General features: G+C 36.7%; 1 protein-coding gene across 2 annotated transcripts in view; it reads left to right on the top strand.

The window, feature by feature from the left end:
* Positions 1-2,565: 2,565 nt before the first annotated feature.
* Positions 2,566-23,642, top strand: part of ints8 (integrator complex subunit 8) — a 58,432-nt gene continuing 37,355 nt past the window's right edge. Inside the window, exons 1-13 of one of the 2 annotated variants that reach the window (XM_028817622.2) lie at positions 2,566-2,585; positions 7,155-7,288; positions 7,399-7,573; positions 8,060-8,200; positions 8,686-8,757; positions 8,853-8,904; positions 10,887-11,069; positions 11,626-11,733; positions 12,794-12,949; positions 14,157-14,257; positions 15,014-15,155; positions 15,511-15,581; positions 19,992-20,167. In XM_028817622.2, coding sequence (XP_028673455.1) covers positions 7,159-7,288; positions 7,399-7,573; positions 8,060-8,200; positions 8,686-8,757; positions 8,853-8,904; positions 10,887-11,069; positions 11,626-11,733; positions 12,794-12,949; positions 14,157-14,257; positions 15,014-15,155; positions 15,511-15,581; positions 19,992-20,167 — 1,507 coding nt within the window. In that variant the 5' untranslated portion in view covers positions 2,566-2,585; positions 7,155-7,158. Of the gene's footprint in view, positions 2,586-2,614; positions 2,870-7,154; positions 7,289-7,398; positions 7,574-8,059; positions 8,201-8,685; positions 8,758-8,852; positions 8,905-10,886; positions 11,070-11,625; positions 11,734-12,793; positions 12,950-14,156; positions 14,258-15,013; positions 15,156-15,510; positions 15,582-19,991; positions 20,168-23,642 lie in introns of those variants that run through there. The other variant, XM_028817620.2, reaches the window with a different exon arrangement.

Raw genomic sequence — 23,642 nt, forward strand, 5'->3', positions numbered from 1 at the left:
CTCTCTCTTGGAGTACTTCTAGCCACTAACTCATTCCACCATGGTGTGCTAAGAAGCACCTCTTGTGGCTGTTTCTGCCCGCTGTTATCAGGTAATGCAATGCCTCCTCTAGACCCTCTACTTGTTAAATTTATTTTGCAATATCTGCACAATATACATTTTTTGAAATTATTTATTGATTGGCTGTGTTATTTGTCTGATGAGTCAGTTTTTATGTTCATGCTGCTATATGCATGTGAATTTTCCCATGGGGATTAATAAAGTTGACCTAATCTAATCTAAAACTGACCCCTTCAAGCTCAACTAAGTTTTGTAGTTGACCACATGGACAAAGAAAAGGCCTTCCAGAAGGAAATCAATGGCCAGATGAGACAAAGTTTGAGGTGTTTGGCCACAATGACCAGAGGTATATTTGGAAGAGAAAAGGCGAGACATTCAACCCCAAGAACACTGTGCCAACTGTTAAAGTCTATAGGTGGTACCTTCATGCTGGAGGCTATTTTGTTGCCTACAGAACTGATCTGGTGCACTGCACAAATTAGAAGGAACAATGAGCAAGGAGGATTACCTCAGAATTCTTCAGCATAAACTCAAACTGTCAGCTAGAAGGCTGAAACTTGGAAGGAGCTGACAATGACCCTAAGACATACAAGGAAACAGTATTTTGGAATGTCTAAATCAGGCTAACATTAAGCATTTGGAATGGCCTTCCTAAATCCCTGACCTCAACCGCACTGAAAATATTTGGATTGTGCCAAAAAACCAACAAATCTGACTGAACTCTACCAGTTCTGCTAAGCATAGGAGTCAAATACCCAACCAGAATTCTGTCAGAAACTTGTTGATGACTACCAGAAGAGTTTGATAGAGATGAAACTCACTAAATCAGGGGTCCCCAACTCTGGTTCTGGAGGGCCCCAGTGGCTGCAGGATTTCATTCTAATCCTTTTCTTAATTCGTGACCTATTTTTGCTGCTTATTAATTTCTTTTGAATTAATTTTAATTTTTATATACTTGCTCTTGAAGACTCTGACCCCTTAATTGTTTCTTTTTCCTTAATTAACAGCCAAAAAATAATGATATATAAAATGAACCAAAACAAGACAAGCAAACTGTGTCCATCATACAATATCTGACAATAAAGAAAAGTGAAGGTCTCAGGAATTCTGATCAGCTCAGATCGCCAAAACATTTTAATGGAGCTCTTAGAAAAGAGAAAATCAACAATTTCGGAAATGTCTGCTATTGCACAATGAGAGCAGCAACAAGCCATGAATTAAAGAATGGGTTTAGTTAACAACAAGAATCACAGCCTAATTAAGCAACCGGTTGGAGTGAAATTGGTTGGAGTTTGAGGCCCTGACTTAGTTGGTCTTCTGTTGGCTCCCTCACTTCACATTTCATTTCTGTTTGGGTGCCATTTAAGGAAAGAAATGAAGTAATTCAGAGGAACAAATCTTAACAAAGCAAGTCAATTAAAATTAAATCAAACGAAGTTAATTAGCAGTCAGAACATGTCACTAATTAAGAAAAGGGTTAGAATGAAAACCTGCAGCCACTGGGGCCCCTCCAGGACCGGAGTTGGGGACTGCTGCACTAAAGGGATATAGTGAACCAAACATTAGGTGTTTTATGGATATTTTTGACCCTGAGATGATATCAGAAAGCCCTCAAAACATTCAAACCTTTGCACTCAACTTCTGGTTTTGTTTTCTTGTAGTAGTTTGTGCAATCATTCTGCAACATGCAAGATGTAGAAATCACTGAAAGCTCAATACTGCACTGACGTACATGTCCGTTAGATGAACGGAGTTAATAATAATAAATGATAAACTTTCTTAATCCAATAGAATAATTCAAATGTACAGAGCAGCAGAAACATATATAAAACGAATACAGTCCCACAGGACAGACAGCACATCCAATCAATCGATAAACAGATAAAAATAAACTTAACGAGTCTATCGGGTGGAAGCATTTATTTGCCTGATAGCGGTGGGCAGAGGGGAACCCCCCAGAACCGTTAAAGCAGAAATCTCAACCACCCTTAAGAAGAGTCTGGATGAAATACTGTATTGGGACGGCTTAACTACACAAACAAGTGACAAAATGACCAAATTGTCTCCAAATTCTTTATGTTCTCATGTTCATTAAGACAAGAATCTGTTTGTGAAGGTTCTTTAAATCCCTGCACATGGCATTCGCGGGTAAATTTGTAAAATTAACATTTTTAGCTTTGGGTATTAGGAAACCACATCGATTAAACTTTCTTTACTCATATTTTAGTGCCGTTTTCCAAAATAAATCCTCCGTAGCCCAAATCTATGTTTTAGAACGCAGATCCTATGTGTTAGAAATACTGTAAATCTTTAAACAGCAGATGTCATTCCCTTCAAAAATTGGCAAGCTGTACCTGATTTCTTTGATATATGAAAACCGCCAAAATTTTCAACAAAATTGCGCAGCCTGACGTCCCATGACGCGCGCACAATAATATGAATTTGGAAGTCACTTCCGGGATTTCAGCCAATTACAGGAAGCGATAGCACAGTGACCCGGATGTTCTACTTCCCATTCAGCATCAGTATGTAAAAGAAAAGAAAGTGTGGGGGGTTTTTTGTTGGTGGTTTTTTATAATAACAATAATAATAATACATTTTATTTAATAGGCTCCTTTCTTAGCACTCAAGATCACCTTACAATGAAATTAAATTACATTAGTAAAATTAAACCAAAGAGAATGATAAATTAAAAATAAATAATTAGCAAACAAGCAAAAATAAAATTAACTTGCAAGGTGCTTAGTGCAAAAAGGCTTATTTCCCCTTTATGGACGAGTTTTCCTAAATAACAAGTACACGTCACAAGGTAAGCCCTTATGTTCGATAACGTGAGAAAGGTAAATGTGTTTTTGAATGTGTAAAGTTGTAGTGATTCAATAGTTCAATTGGCAATAAAGAGTTTAAAACCGTTTGTTGTGACGAGAGTGTTCGGGTGTGAAAAGGGACGAATGTGATCTGTTGGAGAAGCTGGTAGATAAATTAGTAATATTTGTTCAAGTGTTGCATGTCATTTTATAGAATGGTGTGATACGGTTTCATGCAAGTTTAGAACCGAAGTTTTAAAATGAACGAATGTGGGCATAAATGAAAAAGATGTTTTGCGGATTTCAGTGGGCCATTGTTAAAAATATGCTGCTGTTTTTATTCCTTCGGAAGCAATATAATTATGTGTATACCTCACTAACCAATATATCATCATTATTTGTGTTTTAACCAATTTAATACGAAGCTGACGTCATCAAGTAAAACGGATTATTTGTTTGACAGCCAGCTCCATCGTAGCCCAATTTGGTGTTATGTTAACCCCCGAATATGAAAACGAACCAAAAGCGGATTTTTTTTTTTTTTTTTTAACAACAAGAAAATGTTATGTGTAACAGAGATATAAACACCAAAACCTCAACTTAATCGCAGTAAGAAAGGCAAGTCTAGTGGCCACTGCGGTATTGATGCGGAGTTCGTATACGTGCTCCGTCTGATATGCTTTGACAGTCACCAACGTACATAGGCACTGTTCCAGCAGATGACAAAAGATTTGTTTGTCATATTTTGTCTGTTTCTTGCGCATGAGAGAGTAGAATGGCAGTCAGTGCACGATCGGCGCGCCCCTTGTGTTACTGTAGGCTACCACAGTACATTGACAGCTGCTGGTTTGTGAACAGTGCTAGAACTTGGCACCGAGCCTTGCCCGTGCACTGTATCCACGACAGTCCTACCCTGTAACCCGTGAGACTTTCGTCACTACTTATTATTTCAGGATCAGGGACATACACCTTCTGCATAGATGCACATTCCATAGTTTGTACAGTTTCGGTGCTGGGTGACTGACTTCATCATTGTCATCGTTATTAGTGAAATGTAGGTATTTCATAATGAGTGAAAAATCACAGCCAGTATGTGAATCAGTACCATCTCTAGACTGGTTTACCCTCAATGCCCCATAGTATAAGGAGACTGAAAAACACACAAAGTCACCAACAACTGTGACAGCCTAATGGTTTACTGTGACTTTTCAAGCACTGCTGAGCACGGTGGTCTGCTTCAACAACTTTTCTCCACCATTAACATATCGTTATATAGTCTAGATTAGGGGTGGGCAAAGTCAGTCCTGGAGTGCCGCAATGGCTGCAGGTTTTTGTTCCAACAGTCAGTCAAGTCAGGTTGGGGAGCATACCGATCCTGGTTGGCACCCCCCCCCCAAGTAGACACGCAGTCCAGTCCCACCCTCCAGAAATGACCCTCTATCTGCCATAGTCAGGTGTTAAGTGGGTGTCTCCATGCCCTGTTCCAGCCACTCGGGTCCCCAACAGTTGCTTAATTAGAAAACAGTTCTTGCCAAGTATTTAATTTCATGGCCTGTTAGTGTGTTCTCATATCCTAGATTTTTTTTTTTTTTCCTTTCTAAAGATATCATCCAAATAATTTAAAGTCTAAAACGGATGAGTAATTCTCAGTCCTTCACTTTTTTCTCTTCACTTTCCTTCAAAGTATTTAATTAAACCAAATAGTGTATGATAAACACACATGGGTGTAAATGGAAACAAGCTAAATCGAGAAATCCTGGTTTCTTTTGTCATTTGTCTCTTATTGCTAATAAGGAGAAATTAAAAACCGAGAAGACAGCTATTTAAAATAAGCAATAAGTGTTCAAAATCTTAACGAGCGAGATGACTATAATGAAGCAGAAGTGTTACTTGAGCAGTAAGTGCTTCTTATTAACTAACTGGGTTGGAACAAAAACCTGCAGCCACTGCGGCCCTCCAGGAGCGACTTCACCCACTCATTGTCTAGATAATCATGATCAACAGATATCTTTAGACCAAGCTTACCCGTAATTGGGCAACAAGGATGTGCAGGATTGTCAGCAGCAGTATGAAGCCAGCACCAAACGTAAACATCACTGAAAATCGGCAGGTTGGAATCTGCCAGACAGGTGTCAGTTTCACTTTGTGTGATAATGGTTGATGACCAATTCACATTGTCCTCACTGTTGCTTGATTCGAGCAATGGTTCAGTTTCAGTTTTGTCCTAAAACTGGCTTTAAGGCTTCTCGTTTCCCATTGTCTTTTTGGTTGAAGGCTACACCCGACTCATTAATGTTGATAAGTTACAAAATTATAAAATGGCAGAACACATAGAAATATTCATGATTTTTTACAGTATAATGTTATTTCATTTATTAAATTGCAGCAGCATACCGTCACAAGTGTTATTCGGGCTAAATACTGTAAAGTGAATCATTACATGTCACTCCGGGTCTGTCTTGGGCCTGTCCATATTTACGTATATTCCGATCCCAAGTCTCGCTCAGGATTAAAACCATAGAGACTAAATAGCTTTTTCCTAGTTAACAATAAAGTAAACTTTTCTACAAGGTGTATGTAAACTTGCATCATTAAAATCGGTGAAGTATTTGAAAACACAAATATTCCACATTTTGAAAGTGCACGCGTAGAAATGTATACGATAGGTCACATAGTGCCATCCTTATTTTAACAGTTTTGTGACAAGATAGATTCCTTTGTTATTTTGTATTTTCTGTTTATTTGTTTGTTTGTTTGTTATTTGTTTCCATTTGAGTTTTGCTGTATCCAATGTGGGTGCACTGATCTAATTCACTGGCAAACTTAGCACACGCCTGTATTTAATGCATAGAACTGTCCAATAGGGCAAAAATCCATTGCACTGCACCAATGGGAATGTGTGTTGTATGAAAACTGTGAAAGTAAGGTGGATCAACATGACATGACCCATTTGTACCCATGCAGAGCCTTAATATGGAATACCAGTAACAGCGCACTGCACGATAACGTGCAGTGAATACACTTGACTTGAGCATTCATAGTATTCATCGTCTTTCTCTGTACGTTTAGCATTTGTTTGCTCAGAGGTTGATGTGCTTGCTGCTTCCTGAGCAGCTCTTCTTTACTCCACCCTAGCGGCCCGCTGCCTGTCTTCTTTCGTCGGCATCTTTTCGCGTTAAAACTGATTAAGTTAGTTTTTGTGTTGCAATTACTTAGTACGTTTTCTTTATTCTTTCACTTAATCTGGCACTTAAGTCTTCAATCTGCCTCAAGAATGATTAGCGAAGGTGGTAGGGAATGAGAACGGCGCCCGTACGCATGCGCCACATTGCCGCCCTGCTGCGCGCTGCCGAGAGTCGATTCTACAATAAAATAAAATAAAAATAAAAAGAGTAATAAAATCATCACCCTGAAAGCGGATAGTAGACATCACGTAGTATATGTGTAATAAATTTCAAGTCAATTGGTGAAACGGTTTGTGAGCTACTGGTGATTTAAAATCCTGGACAGACAAACGAACAGCCACAGTAGCGTATTATAGAAGAAGATTTGTGTGGTTTTTTTTTTTATATATATATTAATAATTATTTGGTTTCCTTCTAGTCACTTTAAATAAATCCCAGATCGGTGGAGTGTTGCAGTGATGGTTGTCCTTCTAGAGGCTTCTCCCATCTCCACATAGGTTCTTTGGAGATCAGCTAGCATGACCATTGAGTTCTTGGTCACCTCTCTTCTCTCCCAAATTTCTCAGTGTGGTCTAGTAAGAGTCAGGGTCATTCTAAACTTCTTCTATTTAAGAATTATGGAGGCCAACTTTGCTCTCGGCAATTTGTTTGTATTAGTTTCAGAATATTCTGGGGTTTAGGCAAGATTCGAGAAAATACAATTATGCATTTCAAATGTGTTTAGTAGTTTTGCAATATAACGCACTGTTCAGCAAAGCCCTTGAGATTCAGTTACTGTTTTTAGTGAAGAATTAGAAGGAAAAATGATGTAGTGGTTATTAAAATGGGGAAAGTGGCAGCATTTTGTTTTAACTTGTATCCTTATAGTAGCAATAAAGGTGCCAGTAAGCATTTATAAAATCTAGAGTGAATCTGCACATAAGACCCATAGAATTTAATCCCTGTTGCAGTTCTAGTGTAAGACAGGTGTATTGAGCAGTTTAAAGTTTAGAAATTGGTGGGTGAGAATAATTTGTGATTTCTGTAATCTTGGTGACCCCTTTTCCTCCCCAGTTTCACACAGCACCTTTATACTGTATATTATGTTTTTGCTAATCTACAGTAAGATGAGTGCTGAGGCAGCAGACCGTGAAGCTGTGACGTGCAGCCGACCCTGCACACCTACACAGACATCATGGTTTGAATTTCTCTTGGACGATTCCCTCCTAGAACGTCACCTACAAAACCTATGTCCTGGTAAGATGTTTACACAATAAGCAAAGAGTGTTTTATATGTTAAGTACCATAATTCTTTCCCCAAATATTTCATTTGTTGGGTTGGTTTTCTGTTTTGTTTTATTTTCCAGATCCTGCACCTGTACCACTCATCATTCAGTTTCTGGAGCAAGCTTCAAAACCCACAGTAAATGAACAGAACCAAGTTCAGCCTCCAGCAGATAACAAGAGAAACAGGACACTCAAGCTTCTTGCTCTCAAAGTGGCTGCTCATTTGAAGTGGGACTTGGATGCTTTAGAAAAAGGGTGTGATTATTATTTTTTCTTTTTACCAAAAATATGTCAATTTCCATTTCCCTATCATTTTTATTAATCCACAGTCCATTATTTTGTATGTATTATTGTAGACATATTCAAACAATGCAGTGACCTGACATTAAAAACAACACATTATCATTAGAATGCTTTAGAAGAAGCTTTTGATATATTTTAGTTACGGTCCTATTCAAAGGAGTGACATGTCTTAGGAGTGACATAACGAAGAAGTGAAACCTCAGATATAAATTTCAAAGGAGTGACAACCATCCAACCAACCATCCAAGTGATTTTTTTGGCGAGCATACTTTCAGTTGTGTGTGGTTTGTCACTCCTTTAATACGGTATTCATGTCACTCCTTTGTTATGTCACTCCTATGAAGTGTCACTCCTTTGATACAGACCCTTTAGTTATGGTGTAAAATGAATAAAGCATCATGTTTCAAGATGTGTCCTAACATTAGTTTTGCCTTTCAGTTTGTCAATTCCAGTTCTCAATATGCTTTTGAATGAACTTCTGTGCGTTAGCAAAGTACCACCAGGAGTTAAACATGTGGATCTCGATCTCTCAACATTACCTCCAACTACCGCTATGGCTGTTCTTGTGTACAATCGATGGTAAGATCTTAATATTAAATTTCGTCTTAAATGATTTATGGTTCCTCCACAAACCAGAACTGAATTAAGTTGGTTTGTTAATGTTATATTTTATTTTGATTTATTGTTTAATTACTCTGTGACTCTGCTCTGGATAAGCAGTTTTGGAAGATGGATCGATGGATGTTTAACTTACTTTTGCATTTTGTACATCATAGGCTGTTGAGTAGAAATTGTTACCTCCAACATTGTTTCTTCAGTCTAATTCTGTAAAAAAGTACTTTGGCCTGATGTATGCACAGTAATGAGTAGATACAATATATATCATGTGGAAGTAGTGTCTATAATAACATTACAGATTATTATTTTTAATAGAGCAGAAGAGCAGCCATCCATCCTGGTACTTGGAATTGTTACAACATTACAGATATCAGATTTTTAAGGAAAGGTTGAAATTTACTGAAGTACATTCTTATTTTATTAAAAATATTTTTATTCTCTCACAGGGCTATTCGAACAGCAGTTAAAAGCAGTTTCCCAATAAAGCAAGCAAAACCTGGACCACATCAGCTGAACATGTATGTTGTATCTAATATTAAAATGTTAAGGCCATTCTTCTTTTTACATAGTGACTGATCTTCATTTAAACATATTTTTGATGCGTATTATTTAGGCTGAACCATGTACAGCAGGAAAAGGAATTAACAGAAAACATTTTAAAAGTGGTGAGTAGGATTTAATTATTTTATCAAATATCTATTTTTTTTATGAATGATGACACATGCCACTTTTCTTTTTGCATTTTAGTGATGATGGGAAGTGAAAAAACACAATTTTTGAGAGAGAAATATTTTTTAAATTATTAAGCCATGTAAAATGTATAACTTACATGTATAATTATTTTAAATATAATTATTACATAAAAAAGTTATCGCTTGGTAGTTTTTTTTTTTTTTGTTTTCTCTTCTAATCCTCTGAAGGGGTTTCTTTGCGGAATAATCAACATAAGTCTGCTAATGCACACTTGCTCCACTTTGAACTCTTAACGTTTCTCTATCTGAGTGATGTCCAGGTGGATGGCTCCCCATGTTCATCAGAGACCATTAGATGTTCTGTTTTACTATTTGCTTACCTGTTACCTGGTCAAGACAATGGATGGGTCTACCAAACCTTCTGTAAAAACCATTTAAACAGCAACCTTCTCTCTTCTAGGGAATTACATTGTACTGGCTATTTTTTGAAGGAATAAGTAGGGAGAAAAAAATACCAAATAGAAAGCAAAAAGTGTGTAGCAGATACCTAATTTTGGGTTGTTTCCACTTCAACTATCGTTAAGAACATAAGAAATTCGATGAACAAGAGATAAACCATTCAGTCCATCAGTCTCACTTGTTTAGTTAATAACTAAGGTTTCCCAATATGTCATCCAGATACTTCCTAAAAGTTGTTAAGGTTTTTGCTTCATCTACATGTCTCAGTAGTTTGTTCCAAACTCTGACAACTCTTTGTGTAAAGAACTGCTTCCTTGCCTCAGTAATAAATAAACATCCTCAAGAACAAGGGGGACTGATATTTTTTATCTCAAAATATACTTCATATTATGAGCATGAAAAATACCTATGCCAGAAAAAAAAACATTTTTTTTTTAAATCAACAATTTTATTCAAAATAGCTGAATCTGATATCTTGCAAAAACAGTTTATGTTAGAGAATTTTTTTTTTTTTTTTGGACCAACCCTTTAGATCAGTTACAGTGCAATATTATTTATGAAGTGTAACAATAGTGGAGTTGATTTTAAGTGCCATATAGAGGAGGATAAATGAGCCCTCAATACTTTTGTTCTTTTTTCATGAATATTGCAAAGGAATAATTGGTTCCAGTTGAATTAAACACCTGTTAGCAAGAAAATGAACATAATAATTTTTAATTTGAAATATTAAACTTTTTCTAAGGACTTTAAGTAAATGGTACTGATTTTTTTTTTTAACAGAACTCTTGAGTACTTTTTTTTTTAAGTTCTTATTGATGAGTTATGAGATGCACTGCTTTTAATGCACATGGTCCAGCTTATAGAATAATGAATTCTGTTTACTATCTGCTCCAGCAAAAATAATCCCAAGAACTAATGTGATAGCCAGTTTTAAACTAGTAGTATAATTACCCAGCAGAAAGCTTGTATTTGACAGATTTTCAACTATCAAGGATACCTCTTTATTCCTGAAAGTGCTAATTAAACAATGATCTCGCTGCCCTTGCATAACTTACAGTTGTTCTGTTCTTCTATTATTGTGTTAATATTTGAAAATAGGGTGTTGGCAACATGTTATTATGTTTTATATCGCACTTCTAATTAAGCTTGTATATTTCTTAGTGTTGTTATTATTTAAATTATTATTGTATTTTTTTTCCCTGAGATGATGATAAATGATATTCACTATGGACGCAAAAAAATGACATGTAGTATGACAGTCTTAATGCATGATAGAAAAGCTCTGGATGTGCTGAAGCTGAAACTTAAAAGGTGAAAGTAGGAATACTACAACAACTATTACTTTATCGTATGTAAATTTCAAGTGACGGCAACTACAAGTATTTTGTGTAGATTAAGGTGATGGTGAACACATACTTTTCTTTCTTTTATGTATGAGACCTGCTGAATAACTGTAATTGATTAATTTCAAAGAAACTGATTTTTGCTTTTTATAGCTTAAAGAGCAAGCAGATGACTCTATTGCTGTCCTAGAGGCCATCCTAGGAATGAAGAAGGATTTCTATGTTCACACAATGAGAACTCTGGATCTCCTGGCTGTAGATTCATGTACTTCAAATGGGGAGACTGAATGTTCAACTGCAGGGCTCAAAATAAGCAAAGATGAGCTGCATTGCCAGGTATATTTTCTGTTACCAGCAAACGTTTATTCTGAGAAAATGAGGGAATGGGTTTAAAATATAACAATTAGATTTTAACATGATCAATTTGTTAAAATATTTAACAAATATATCATTAATGCACAACAGTGTGACCCACATTTTCAACCATGGAAATTTGAACTTCTTGCTCTATTTGTTTTAAGGAAATGATCCAGCGTCATGGGTTCAAGGCCATTAGACAGGTTTTCTGTGTGAAGTCTGTACGTTCTCCAGGTTTGAGTGGGGTTTCCTCAGAGTACTACAGTTTTCGTACTCCAGGTTAAGTGAATTGGCGATTCCTAATTGGATTGGTAGCTTGAGTGTGGGTGGGCGTGAGTGAGTGAGCCTTATGATGGACTGGTACCCCGTTCAGGGATATTTTCTACCCTGTGCCTACTATTGTCAGCAATAGGCAAAGACCAACCCAACACCCACCCATTATGTAAAGGAGAACTGATATTGCATTCATTATCTAAGGAAATAGACCCTTTTCATTTTTCAAACATTAATAAATTATTTTGTTTTTTTACTGTAGGTTTCATATGATCTGGGCACAGTCTTCTTTCAGCAGGGCTGTGCAAATTCCTCATGTTATGAAAAGGCCAGGGAGAATTTCTTAAAAACAAGAGAATTGCTTGCTAAGGTATTTGATAATCACTGTATTACTTCATGAATTAAGTAAAATGTATAGCATTGTTTAACCAATTAGAGAGCGTAAAATATAATGATGCAGCATTACCTACAATTCTAAACAGGGACAATTACTCAGAACATTAAACTATTAAGCACAGATCATGTCCTGTATGTATATGTATATGTGTATGTATATATATTATATATATATATATATATATATATATATATATATAGCTTAACAGTGCCTGTAGTGTGTGTATACAGTATATTTTTAATAGGTACGACATCATTAACTTTTGTTTTTCCGAGATATTTATAAAATGTTTGCCATTTCAGTGGTTTTAGTACTCATAATTCAGGCTTCAGGTTGTTATCTGAAGATATGCTCATGTTTTTTGTTGTCAAAATATGGCACATGAAACCTTTGTTTGATTGATTGTTTGTTTGTTTGTTTGAGCTTCTACCACTGCTTGTTTATAATTCCAAGAGAACTTGTGTATTTACCTCACTATTATTTTATATATTAGTGCGGTTGTGAAATGCATGCCTGTGTGTATCTTTTGATCTCTAATTCCGTGGAAAACAATGTCTTTCTGAAGATATCAAAACAGATGTGCCGATGCAAAAATGAGTAACGTGTGAAAGGTTGAAAGGTAATGATAAATGAGGATGTCATGTAGCCATATGAAGCAAAACTTCTTTATGCTTTGTTTATTATGTACAGTGAAGAGTTTTCACTACTTTTAACATAGCAAAATACTGTATAGCAATGGTAAATGTGTGTTCGATCGTCCATGTTAAATGAGAAAGATAAACACTGTCTTTTACATTTCTTTGCTGAAAAAGCAGGTTAAGAAATACTGGAGTGATTATTTTTGAATTTTTTAGGGATATTCCTGTAGCCTAGATGAGCCAAGTTATGGTACATACACTAAAACTCATCTTAATAATGATTCAATAAATAGGGTATAATTGAGCCTTTAGCTTAGTTATTTTGCAGTTTTTGTGTTTATGTTAGTCAAAAAGTGTGAAATATATGATTGTTTTTTTCCTGTGTTCTTTTTCAGCTTGGTGCAAGAGCTGTGCATTGTAAGATTGATGAAAGCAGGTTAGTTGGATACTGCCAAGCATGTGGGGTTTTGACTGGATTATCCAAGGGTGATGATGGACAATCTGTGATATATGGCAAGATACACAGCTTAGTCAAATCGGGAGACTATAAGGTAAAGAATGCTAAATAGTGATGTTGTTTATAGTTTTATGTAAGTTTGTTATGTGTCTTGTAGGTTCCATTCACAATTAAGTTATTTTGTACAATGATGAGAGTAAACATTTTGAATATGAAATGTGTAACAAATGTAGGTGCTGCACTATATGTAGCAGCAGAGGGAAAAGTACAATAAAGATATAACACGCATTCCAGGCTGCAGGAGAGTTTTTACCCCCAAGCTGTTAGACTCCTTAACACCAGGCTGCCCCCTGGGACCTTCCACACGGCCTCAACCACCACTAAAAACAGAACTTTTATACATGTGAGCCACTGTCCTGCAAAGACGAGTGTGCATGTAGAGAAGAACTGAAAATCTCCTACTGACCTTTAAGTATTTTGACACTCTTGTTATCCTTCTGCTGTGAAACATTCTGACCTGTCATTGTTTACACATTTTAAACAACTATTATCATGCACTGATCATTTCTGTATTATCTATATCTATTATTTATTATATTACATACTGTATTTTACACATCAATATTGCTGCTACTTCTTTGTCTTTGTCTTGTTTGTGTTTTAATTTTAATTTAAATTTTAATTCTATTTTTAAATTATTATTTGCACGTCATGTTGTTACACTGTGGACCCTGAGCTTCGCAATTTCGTCTATCTGTATACTTGTATATGGTTGAGATGACAATAAAGTTTACTTTGACTTTGACTTTGAAATAATCTGGAGAAGGCATTTACTTTCTAAAGTGCATGCTCACAGCTTCCAGATATTAGCTGAAGGTTCAGGTACAACCTTTTGCAAAGTCCTGGTTAGACAGACAGACTAACAATTTTTCACCTTAAAAAGAAATCATCTGCTCCATACACGTCTCTGAGTTGTCAATTTAACATTTTTGCCTCCAGTTTTCATGTATCTGTAATTTAAGCAATACCTAAAAAGCAGTTTCCGTGCACTCCACCAGCAAACTACCATTTGACAATTTTTTCAATTCCATCTGCACCAAATATCACTTTTAATGTTGCTGCCAGTCTTGTAGCTCAGTTAATTATATTTGTGTGATTGTTCCCTTTTCTGTATGATAGATTTTTATGTTTATATCTGTCATTTATATTATTTAAATGATGTTTTCTTTCTTTTGATTCTTTTCATTTTGTGGTGAATTTGAAATATTACATATTCTTTATTCTTTTTTTTTCTTTACCAGGGAATAGTTGACATATTTTTAGAGGACAACGTAACCTTGAGTTTACCAAATCATTTCAGACAATCTATTCTAAGAGAATTCTTCCAGAAAGCACAGCAAGGGTGAGTACAATTCCACACCCTTCCTGCAAATCAGTCAACAATTTTATGCAAGAAAATAGTAAGGCTGGGAACATTGCCCATTAAATAAACAGCATGGTGGAGCAATGGTTTTGTTTTTAAACAAAAACAGTAGTGTGGACATAGTCTTACATTCATTGCTTCCAGGTTAGCCTCCAGCGCCTCTTTTGAAGTTCTGGAAAAAGTTAGTTAAATGTAAAGATAAGGAGATAAAGCAAGAAACAGGACTATTTATTTAGCCCAGAGGCCTGAAATTGAAAATTAAATCTATACAGAAATTTGCTGTATGGACCTTGTGGGTTTTGGGGCTGTTCTAAGATAGCCAGGAATGTGAAGGCTTTCGTCTTCCCCTGTTATGCCTTCCCATTAAACTCCAGGATGACAAGAGCTTTTAGAACAAACATAATAGATATGGAAAAGAGTATAGAAGGTTGACCACAAACCATTAACGTTTTAGTAGCAAATGTTTTTATAAGATATTTGCTGTGTTTTCTTGATTAGGTAATGTAAAGGTATTTAAATAATGCAGCCCAGTGCTGTCAATCAATAAAAAATAAGCCAGACACATTTCTTTTTTGTCTACTATTGGAAATCTGAAAGTACTGCATGGGTAACTCTATAGTACTAGCTGATATTAGTGTGGGAATGATATTCACTGAATGGGCAACTAGATCAAACATTAGATGAATAATTCATATTCTTATTTTGTGTACTTGCTGTCTTTATATTTTTGTTCAGGAATAAAACTCTAGATGAAGTGTGTTATAAAATCTGTATATGTAATGGAGTGCGTGATGTCCTGGAGGGTGAAGTAATTAGTCTTCGATTTCGGCAGCTTCTGCTGAAACCAACAAAAGAAAAACTCAACTTTCTGCTTGAGGTAAGGATTTGCAACTAGAGAGTATACTCATTAGGTATAAGCACTTCAGCAGCTTTTTATTAAACTGTATTTTTTAAGGCTTTATGACTTTGGTTTTTTTTTTTGAAGAATCACAAGGTTATGCAGAGCAAAATTAAATTCTGGAGCTTGACTTGTAATGCTGAGCATAGGACTCCAAACGTTCAGTTTGTATCAGTTAACTTGTTCATAAATTAATGTTTTCTTAAAAAGATTATTTGATAGCTTCTTTATTTTGTAAGTGTTCAGGATTAAAGGGGTGATCAGTTTTTGAAGAGACATTTACATAAAGCTGTTTCTTCTGAATTTCAGAAAGATTTAAAATGTATTTTTGCAGGTATGCACAAGATCACTGCCAAAGGAGACAGCTTCAGAAAGCATGAAAAAGAATATGACTTCTTTTTTAAAGTAGGTGTTAATTCGTTTCATTCCTCTATAATTTTGTCATTTCGGGGAAGAGTAAACTTGTAACCCTTGCATTAAGATCAGCTCTTGAAAAGTACAAATGGTAATAAAAACCCTATGCTACAATTATCATAACTTCAAGATTTATATTTTTTCCTTTCTTTCTGCTGAATTATTAAAACACCAGTAACAGCGCTGTTTCGTGAGCAGCTCTTCTTTTCTCCTCTATAGTGGCCCGGTTCTTCTCTTCTTTCATTGGCATCTTTTCGCGTTAAAACTGATTAATTCAGTGTTTGTGTTGCAATTACTTAGTACATTTTCTTTAATTTTTCACTAGAGCTGGCACTTAAGTCTTCAATCTGCCTCAAGAATGATTTAAGATATGAAGAGATAGGGGAAGTGACGATGAAGGTGGTAGGGATGAGAACGGCGCCTATACGCATGCACCACACGGCCGCCCTGCTGCCGAGAGTTGATTCTACAATAAAATAAAATAAAAATAAAAAGAGCAATAATTCCAAAACTCTTCGCTTTTAATAAAAAGCTGTAGTGCAGAGTTTCAGCGTAGTATATGTGTATCAAATTTCAGGCTACAGGTTAGGTGATTTTTGACCTTGACCTTCCTGGGTTGACCTTTGACCTTGGAAGTCAATCATCACCCTGAAAGCGGATAAGAGAAGAGGTCATGTAGTATATGTGTACCAAATTTCAGTTCAATAGGTCAAATAATTTAGGCATGTTTACAAGTCTTAAGTTTTACTCCTTAGGCCATGCTCTCCTTCTCAGGGGTGGGGTTTGATTTGTTTTCAATCCTACTTTTTGTAAAAATTGATTTATATGTGCCAAATGATTACAATAAAATTAATTAAAAAAAAGTTAAAAAATAGGTCAAATGCTTTTGCGTGCTACAGGTGATTTAAAATCCTGGACAGACAAATGGACAGCCACGGTAGCGTATTATATGAGAAAGATGTGGTGACAGAAAAGGGGTTAAGAATGCCTTTTCTAGATACAAAGTGATTTCGTACCTGTATTTTTTTGTTTTTTAAGGAAAGCTTCCTCCATGTGTTTTCATACATTCTTGACAATTACTCCTATTAAAATAATATTGGCCTTCACAATTTACTATATGTCTAAAGACTATGTCATATTAGAACACTTTTCCAGCGACATCATCTTACTGAGTTGGAGGCACGCTTCTGTGAAGACCACTCCCATAGTCTGGCATACCCAGCGACTCACTCCCACTAGTCTCCAACTCACCCCGACCAACTCAAACAGGTTTGATTTTATCTTTAGTTGTAGGGATGGGCTCTGTGTATGTGAGCGCTGACAACCAATTAATGCTCATGTGGTAGTACATTGCATGTAATGCAGTGACAAGGAGTAAGGAATGTGGATGTTTTGGACCTTACAAACAGAAGACGTGCTCCTCAGTTTGATGTCTCATGTTTTATGTACCACAACAAAAAGGAAATATAGAAAGGAAAGGGCTGAGATTGCAGTTCAACTTCTCATATGCCTATTAAGACTTCACACAGCACCGACCCTGCCAGACAGCATACTATCAGCTGTCAGAGAAAAGGGTGAGCTCGACAGTGCTGATAAATTTGATGTGCCCAGTGATTTTCAGTCATTTAAATTGACCTGATCCTGCAATGAAGTCAACAAATGCAGTTTAACAAACCCTACAACTAGATGGTGGAATTGGCTTTAAAAGATATTAGTTATAGATATGGAATAGTTTGGAGGCAGTTACCCCAGTACCCTTCCTCACAGTCCTTCTCATGAACTTCAGTCATCACAAGCTTAGCTTGTTCCTTCGTAGATGTGCATTTGGATGTTAATAAAGTCGAAATAAAAAATAGTCACTGTTCCAAGTGGGTATATGTACTCTCTGAGCAATAGCTCCATGATTATATGTTTATAATGTTTTATATCAGGGGTCCTCAATCACAGTCCTGGAGGGCCGCCATGGCCACAGGTTTTTATTCCAACTAGTTTCCTAATTAGAAAGCAGCCTACGCTGATAATGAAACTTGGTATTGAACTGTTTAGCTTGATAATGCTTGTGTTCATCCAAGAGCAGTTTTAATTGCACTGTAGAGTTTCCTTCTGTGAGAACATCATCCTTGTGTTTTGTGGACCCGAATAGATTTAAACTTAATGGTCCTTCCAATTCCCCTCTCATTCACTTCTAAACATTTTTTGACAGATACTTCATGGTAAGCACGTCAGCTGGAGAGCTGCTGGTATATTGGTTATCTGCATCTCATTATTAACTAATGTCTGATTAAGAAAACATACAGCAATTAAAAGTTAAATGCAGCTGCTAAAATCTAAAATAGGCAATTACGGGTTCTGAATGCTAACAGGCAAGAGAACTAAAATTAAGCCCAAAAATGTATTGCTTTAGTAGTAAATAAAAGGGTTCTAATTAAGAAATTGGTTAAAGTGAAAACCTACAAATGGACAGGACTGTAATTGAGGACCTCTGATCCACAAAGTTACTAAAATTTGTCTTTGATGATTAAAGGCACTAACAGGGCATAGAGTTAAACACCAACTTTCATTATCAGCAAAGACTGAGTTCTAATTAGGACACTGGCTGGAATGAAAACCTGTAGCCACTGCGGCCCTCCAGGACCGTGATTGAGGACCCCTGTTTTATATGATCCATAATTTATAAAATCATTTTAATTCTACATCCCAAACCTAATTTATATATATGGAAAAAAGGATCTTGTTACTGATGACACATCAGTGCACATTAGGAGTTGGAATTGCCAAGTACAGTATCATGTCAAGTACAGTATGACTCAGTATTATTGTGACACCTCCATCATTATACAAGAATATATATATATATATATATATTGTAAGGTGGTCGCTATATACCACCCGACACAGACTGGACATGGGAGGCACATGTAAAAACAAAGAAACTTTTATTTTTCTTCGTCTGTGGGCTACGCCTTCCCCGTACCCACAGACACAACACAGTCTCAAGCACATAAGTAAAAAAAGCACTTTCTCTTCCTCCTTGGCACCAGCACTCCCCCCAAGTAACCTTGTCCTCCTCTACCCGACTCTGGCCGCTAAGTAGTGGATGCTGGCTCCTTTTATAGTTCACCCGGAAGTGCTCCAGGTGCTTGATCACCGAGTTCCTGCTGCACTTCTGGGTGTGACGAATATGCTGCCTACACGGCCTCAGGAGTCCCAAACACAGCACCCCCTGGCGCTCCCTGCGAGACCCAACAGGGCTGCACCCAACTCCAATTCCCAGGGAGCCCTATGGGAACCTGAGGCACTGCTCCACCCCAGGGGGGGGGCGGCCATCTAGCGTCCAGGTGGAGGTATTGCACTGTCCAGGGCTACTCCCCCCGAATATGGTGTGCTGGGGCGTCCTGGCTGGGCATGGACGCCAGCCGCCTGCCACAATAAATATATAGTGCATCCGGAAAGTATTGACATTTTTTTTATTTTTAATAAATTTGCAAAAATCTCAAGTAAACTTTTTTCACGTTGTCATTATGGGGTGTTGTGTGTAGAATTCTGAGGAAAAAAATGAATTTAATCCATTTTGGAATAAGGCTGTAACATAACAAAATGTGCAAAAAGTGATGCGCTGTGAATACTTTCCAGATGCACTGTAGATATATATAATATATATGATGTATTGCATTTTATTACTACTTTTGATTTAACTAAAGTTAAAAATTAAATCATACCTATACACGTCAAAATGTCAGTGTTTGAAACCGTTTGTGATTCTGCATCAAGTATAAATAAACCTTCATCTGATCCTGCTGGGTTTAGAGGAGGGAATGGTTAAATTGCATTTTAAGTTTTTTTTTTTGCCATGATATTGTGAAAATAAAAATGAACCTAAACTCTCAACTTAAGAATTGGTCTGTCCATGTTTATAGGAATTTTTGCAGCTGCTGCAATGCTTGTAGTGAGTCATGTGTTGGGCTGCACTTAGTCATGAAATACATCATATAACAAATAATGCATCACAGGCATTACCACTGTTCCAAAAAGGTATAGGCGAAATATTGCCATGAAAAACATTTACTGGATTGATTTTGCTTCTCTCTGCCTGTAGTACATGTACAGTATGTTTTTAAAATGCCTGTCTTTAACTGTACATATTTTAAACAGGATTTGTTTTTCAGTCAATACACTTTGTCTTTTCTGCTGAAAAATGATTTTCTCATGTAAGATACTGTGTAAACAACATCTTTCTGCTAAGGAATCATTTATAATTTTAAAAATTATAAGTATTGCTGACTTTATGCATGTATAGTATATGCCTTTTGATTAATTCAGCTGCATTTTTCATCTAAACTTCAACTTAAAATTTAGTTTAGTTCAAGCTTTAACTTATGTGCCTCTATACTTTAATCTCAGGAATCTTTGTCTCAGCCTCGAGGACCTCCAGCTTGTTTTCATGCTTTCTTCCCATGAGCTCTTCATAACATTACTGAAAGATGAGGAAAGAGTAGCTCTTGTAAATCAGATGAGAAAACGGTCATCGGCCATCAATCTGTCAATGAAACCTTTGACTTCCTTTTATGATATGCCAGGTTAGTAGCTCTTCAATACTGGAAAACTGTGGAATATTTTAGGGGAAAAAAAAGCAGGATTTCAAAGGAATATCATATAGAATAGTTGGTCATAGGTTCTCGACTGTATTCATTATTAGAACCCAGTACATTTTTTTTGACAGAACCTGTCATTTAATTGGATTGTTTGCTCCTCCTCTTTGTCTTCATTGTTATTTTGCCAGTACTGGGGTTTACTTCTCTCCATGAGTTTTGGAAAAATGACTGCAGTGTACACAGTTTATTTGATATATGTGAATATTTTTTTTTTATTCCCTTGTGTCCGTTAATTTTGCTTCTTTAGATGCTGAACCCTCAATTACTGCCAATAAACAATTGAACAGGAATAATCTAATAGCCAGTTTTACACCTTAAATATTTATGTGTAATTATTTTTTCTGAAATGCATGATTTTTGCTATTTACTTTCACTAAGTGTTGTGGGTGGAAAATGGTCTGACAAGAATTGTCTTGATTTTAACTATTACGTTACGAAAAGGTTAAACTTCAGTAAAGGTTGGCAGACTTTTCATATTCACTGCATGTGCCGTGTAGCACTCTTGTGGATCATATTTGTGAAAATGTAGTTCGTTTTGAGCCTGTACAGTGAGAAACGGGCTATCCATGAATAAACTAAACAGAACTGAGCATACCACTGTGCACTCTGCTGCCCCTGTTTGAAGTTGGCAGCCCCTGCTAATTCTGCTGCTCTCACTGGCAGCTATTAAACTATAGTAGGCATGTAATGAAGCAGACCTTTTGCATTCATTTCCTACAGTGTGGTCTGACTCATGTATACATTCTTCTTTTATGGATTTATTCACTCAAAGTTCAACTCTGCTTTATTAAGCTTATCAGAAAAGGTACTGTATGTATCTTGGTGCTCTGATATGCTACAGATTTAAATGAATACAGAAATGAATATAAAAAGGCTTTGTGAAATCAAGGTTAACTTTTTATGTCTGCTTTCATTCCTAGTGCTATTTTTGACACAGCAAACCTTGAGTTGTACTTTTTTAATTCTTACTAAGGGGATTTTTAGATTGTCACAATAAAAGTAGAAAATGGACAATTAAGTAAATTTAATTAATTTAGGAGTACTAGGGTGTTGTACCGTGTTAGCCATTATGAATGTAGAGAAAAGCCAAGCAAAATGACCCCTTTTATTGGCTAACTAAAAAGATTACAATATGCAAGCTTTCGAGTCAACTCACGCCCCTTCTTCAGGCAAGATGTAATTAATTTAGGAGTTTAGTTTAAAGCAGAAAATAAATCCAGCTGTGGTCTTTGGTTAACTGAGTTAAATAGTCAAGGTTCACAGAGGTTCTAAAAGTCAGATATTGATTAACAACACAGTACATCAGTCTGGTGCTGATAAAAAGAACAGAGACAGTTGTCTTCCTTAAAACACATAAAAGCAGTTATATAAATTTATATATACAGTGCCTTCAGAGAATATTCAGACCCTTCATTTTTACCATTTTGTTATGTTGCAGCCTTAACTAAAGTCATTTAAATGTTTTCCCCCCACATCAAGCAAAACTCAATACACCAGCATAACAAAATGAAAATGGATTGCAGAAATTTGAGCTAATTTATTAAAAATAAAAAATGAAAATATCACATTGGCCATTAGTATTTAGACCCTTTGCACTGATACTTTGCTCAGGTGCCTCCCATACTATTGATCATCCTTGAAATGTTTCTACACCTTGTCTGGATTCACCCTGTGGTCAATTCAATTAATTAGACGTGATTAAAACAAGGCACATAGCTGTCTATAGAAAGTCCCTCAGTTGCACAGAAGCCAAGCCGTGAGGTCAAAACAATTGCCTGCAGAGCTTAGAGACAGGATTGTATCAAGGCACAGATCTGGGGAAGGCTACAGAACATTTCTGCAGCATGGAAGGTTCCCAAAAGCACATTGGCCTCAGTAATTTTTAAATGAAAGAAGTTTGTAATGACCATGACGCTTATTAAAGCTGACTCCCTAACCCTAACTGAACAACTTAGGGGCCCAAATAAGCTATTGTGATTGTTGTGATAAAAGTGGCAGTTAAATACACGCATGATTCTTTATACACCATTTTTAATTTTTGCATTATCTGGTGTTAAGTTCTTTTAATGCCAGCTTTGTTTTACCATTCATTTACAATAGGAGTACATATGGCACATTGCATTAAGAGAAATAAAAGGGTAAACAATGGAAATAGAGGAGAAAGTCAACATATACAGTATTTGTCTTGAATCTTATTTGCGACTTTTTATTGAAAATTCCGCAAATGGATTAAATAGAGACAATTCTGTGTGTGCACTGTGTTGAGCTAACTGAATTCCTGCATGCTTCTGTCTTATAGCTGTGTATCATCAATATACATGTATCTATTGCAAAATGAATTTATGGCAGGTGCCACTTTTAACCCATCTAAATGGATTTGTCTTCTTCTTTCGGCTGCTCCCGTTAGGGGTTACCACAGCGGATCATCTTCTTCCATATCTTTCTGTCCTCTGCATCTTGTTCTGTTACACCCATCACCTGCATGTCCTCTCTCATCACATCCATAAACCTTCCCTTAGACCTTCCTCTTTTCCTCGTCCCTGGCATCTCTATCCTTAGCATCCTTCTCCCAATATATACTCAGCATTTCTCCTCTGCACATGTCCAAACCAATGCAATCTCGCCTCTCTGACTTTGTCTCCCAACCGTCAAACTTGAGCTGACCCTCTAATGTACTCATTTCTAATCCTGTCCATCCTTGTCACACCCAATGCAAATCTTAACATCTTTAACTCTGCCACTTCCAGCTCTGTCTCCTGCTTTCTGGTCAGTGCCACCGTCTCCAACCCATATAACATAGCTGGTCTCACTACCATCCGGTAGACCTTCCCTTTCACTCTTGCTGATATCTGTCTTTCACAAATGACTCCTGACACTCTTCTGCACCCATTCCACCCTCCCTGCAATCTCTTTTTTACCTGTCTTCCACAATCCCCATTACTCTGTACTGTTGATCCCAAGTATTTAAACTCATCCACCTTCGCCAACTCTACTCCTTGCATCCTCACCATTCCACTGACCTCCTTCTCATTCACACACACATGTATTCTGTCTTGTTCCTACTGACCTTCATTCCTCTCCTCTCATATCTCCACCTCTCCAGGGTCTCCTCAAACTGCTCCCTACTCTCGCTACAGATCACAATGTCATCAGCAAACATCATAGTCCACGGGGACTCCTGTCTAATCTCGCCTGTAAACCTGCCCATCACCATTGTAAATAAGAAAGGGCTCAGAGCCGATCCCTGATGTAATCCCACCTCCGTCACTTCTACCGCAGACCTCACCACAGTCACACTTCTCTCATACATATCCTGTACAACTCTTACGTACTTCTCTGCCACTCCCGACTTCCTCATACAATACCACAGCTCTTTTCGAGGCACTCTGTCATATGCTTT

This window comes from Erpetoichthys calabaricus, chromosome 13 (genome assembly GCF_900747795.2).
Source record: "Erpetoichthys calabaricus chromosome 13, fErpCal1.3, whole genome shotgun sequence".
Classification (NCBI taxonomy): domain Eukaryota; kingdom Metazoa; phylum Chordata; class Cladistia; order Polypteriformes; family Polypteridae; genus Erpetoichthys; species Erpetoichthys calabaricus.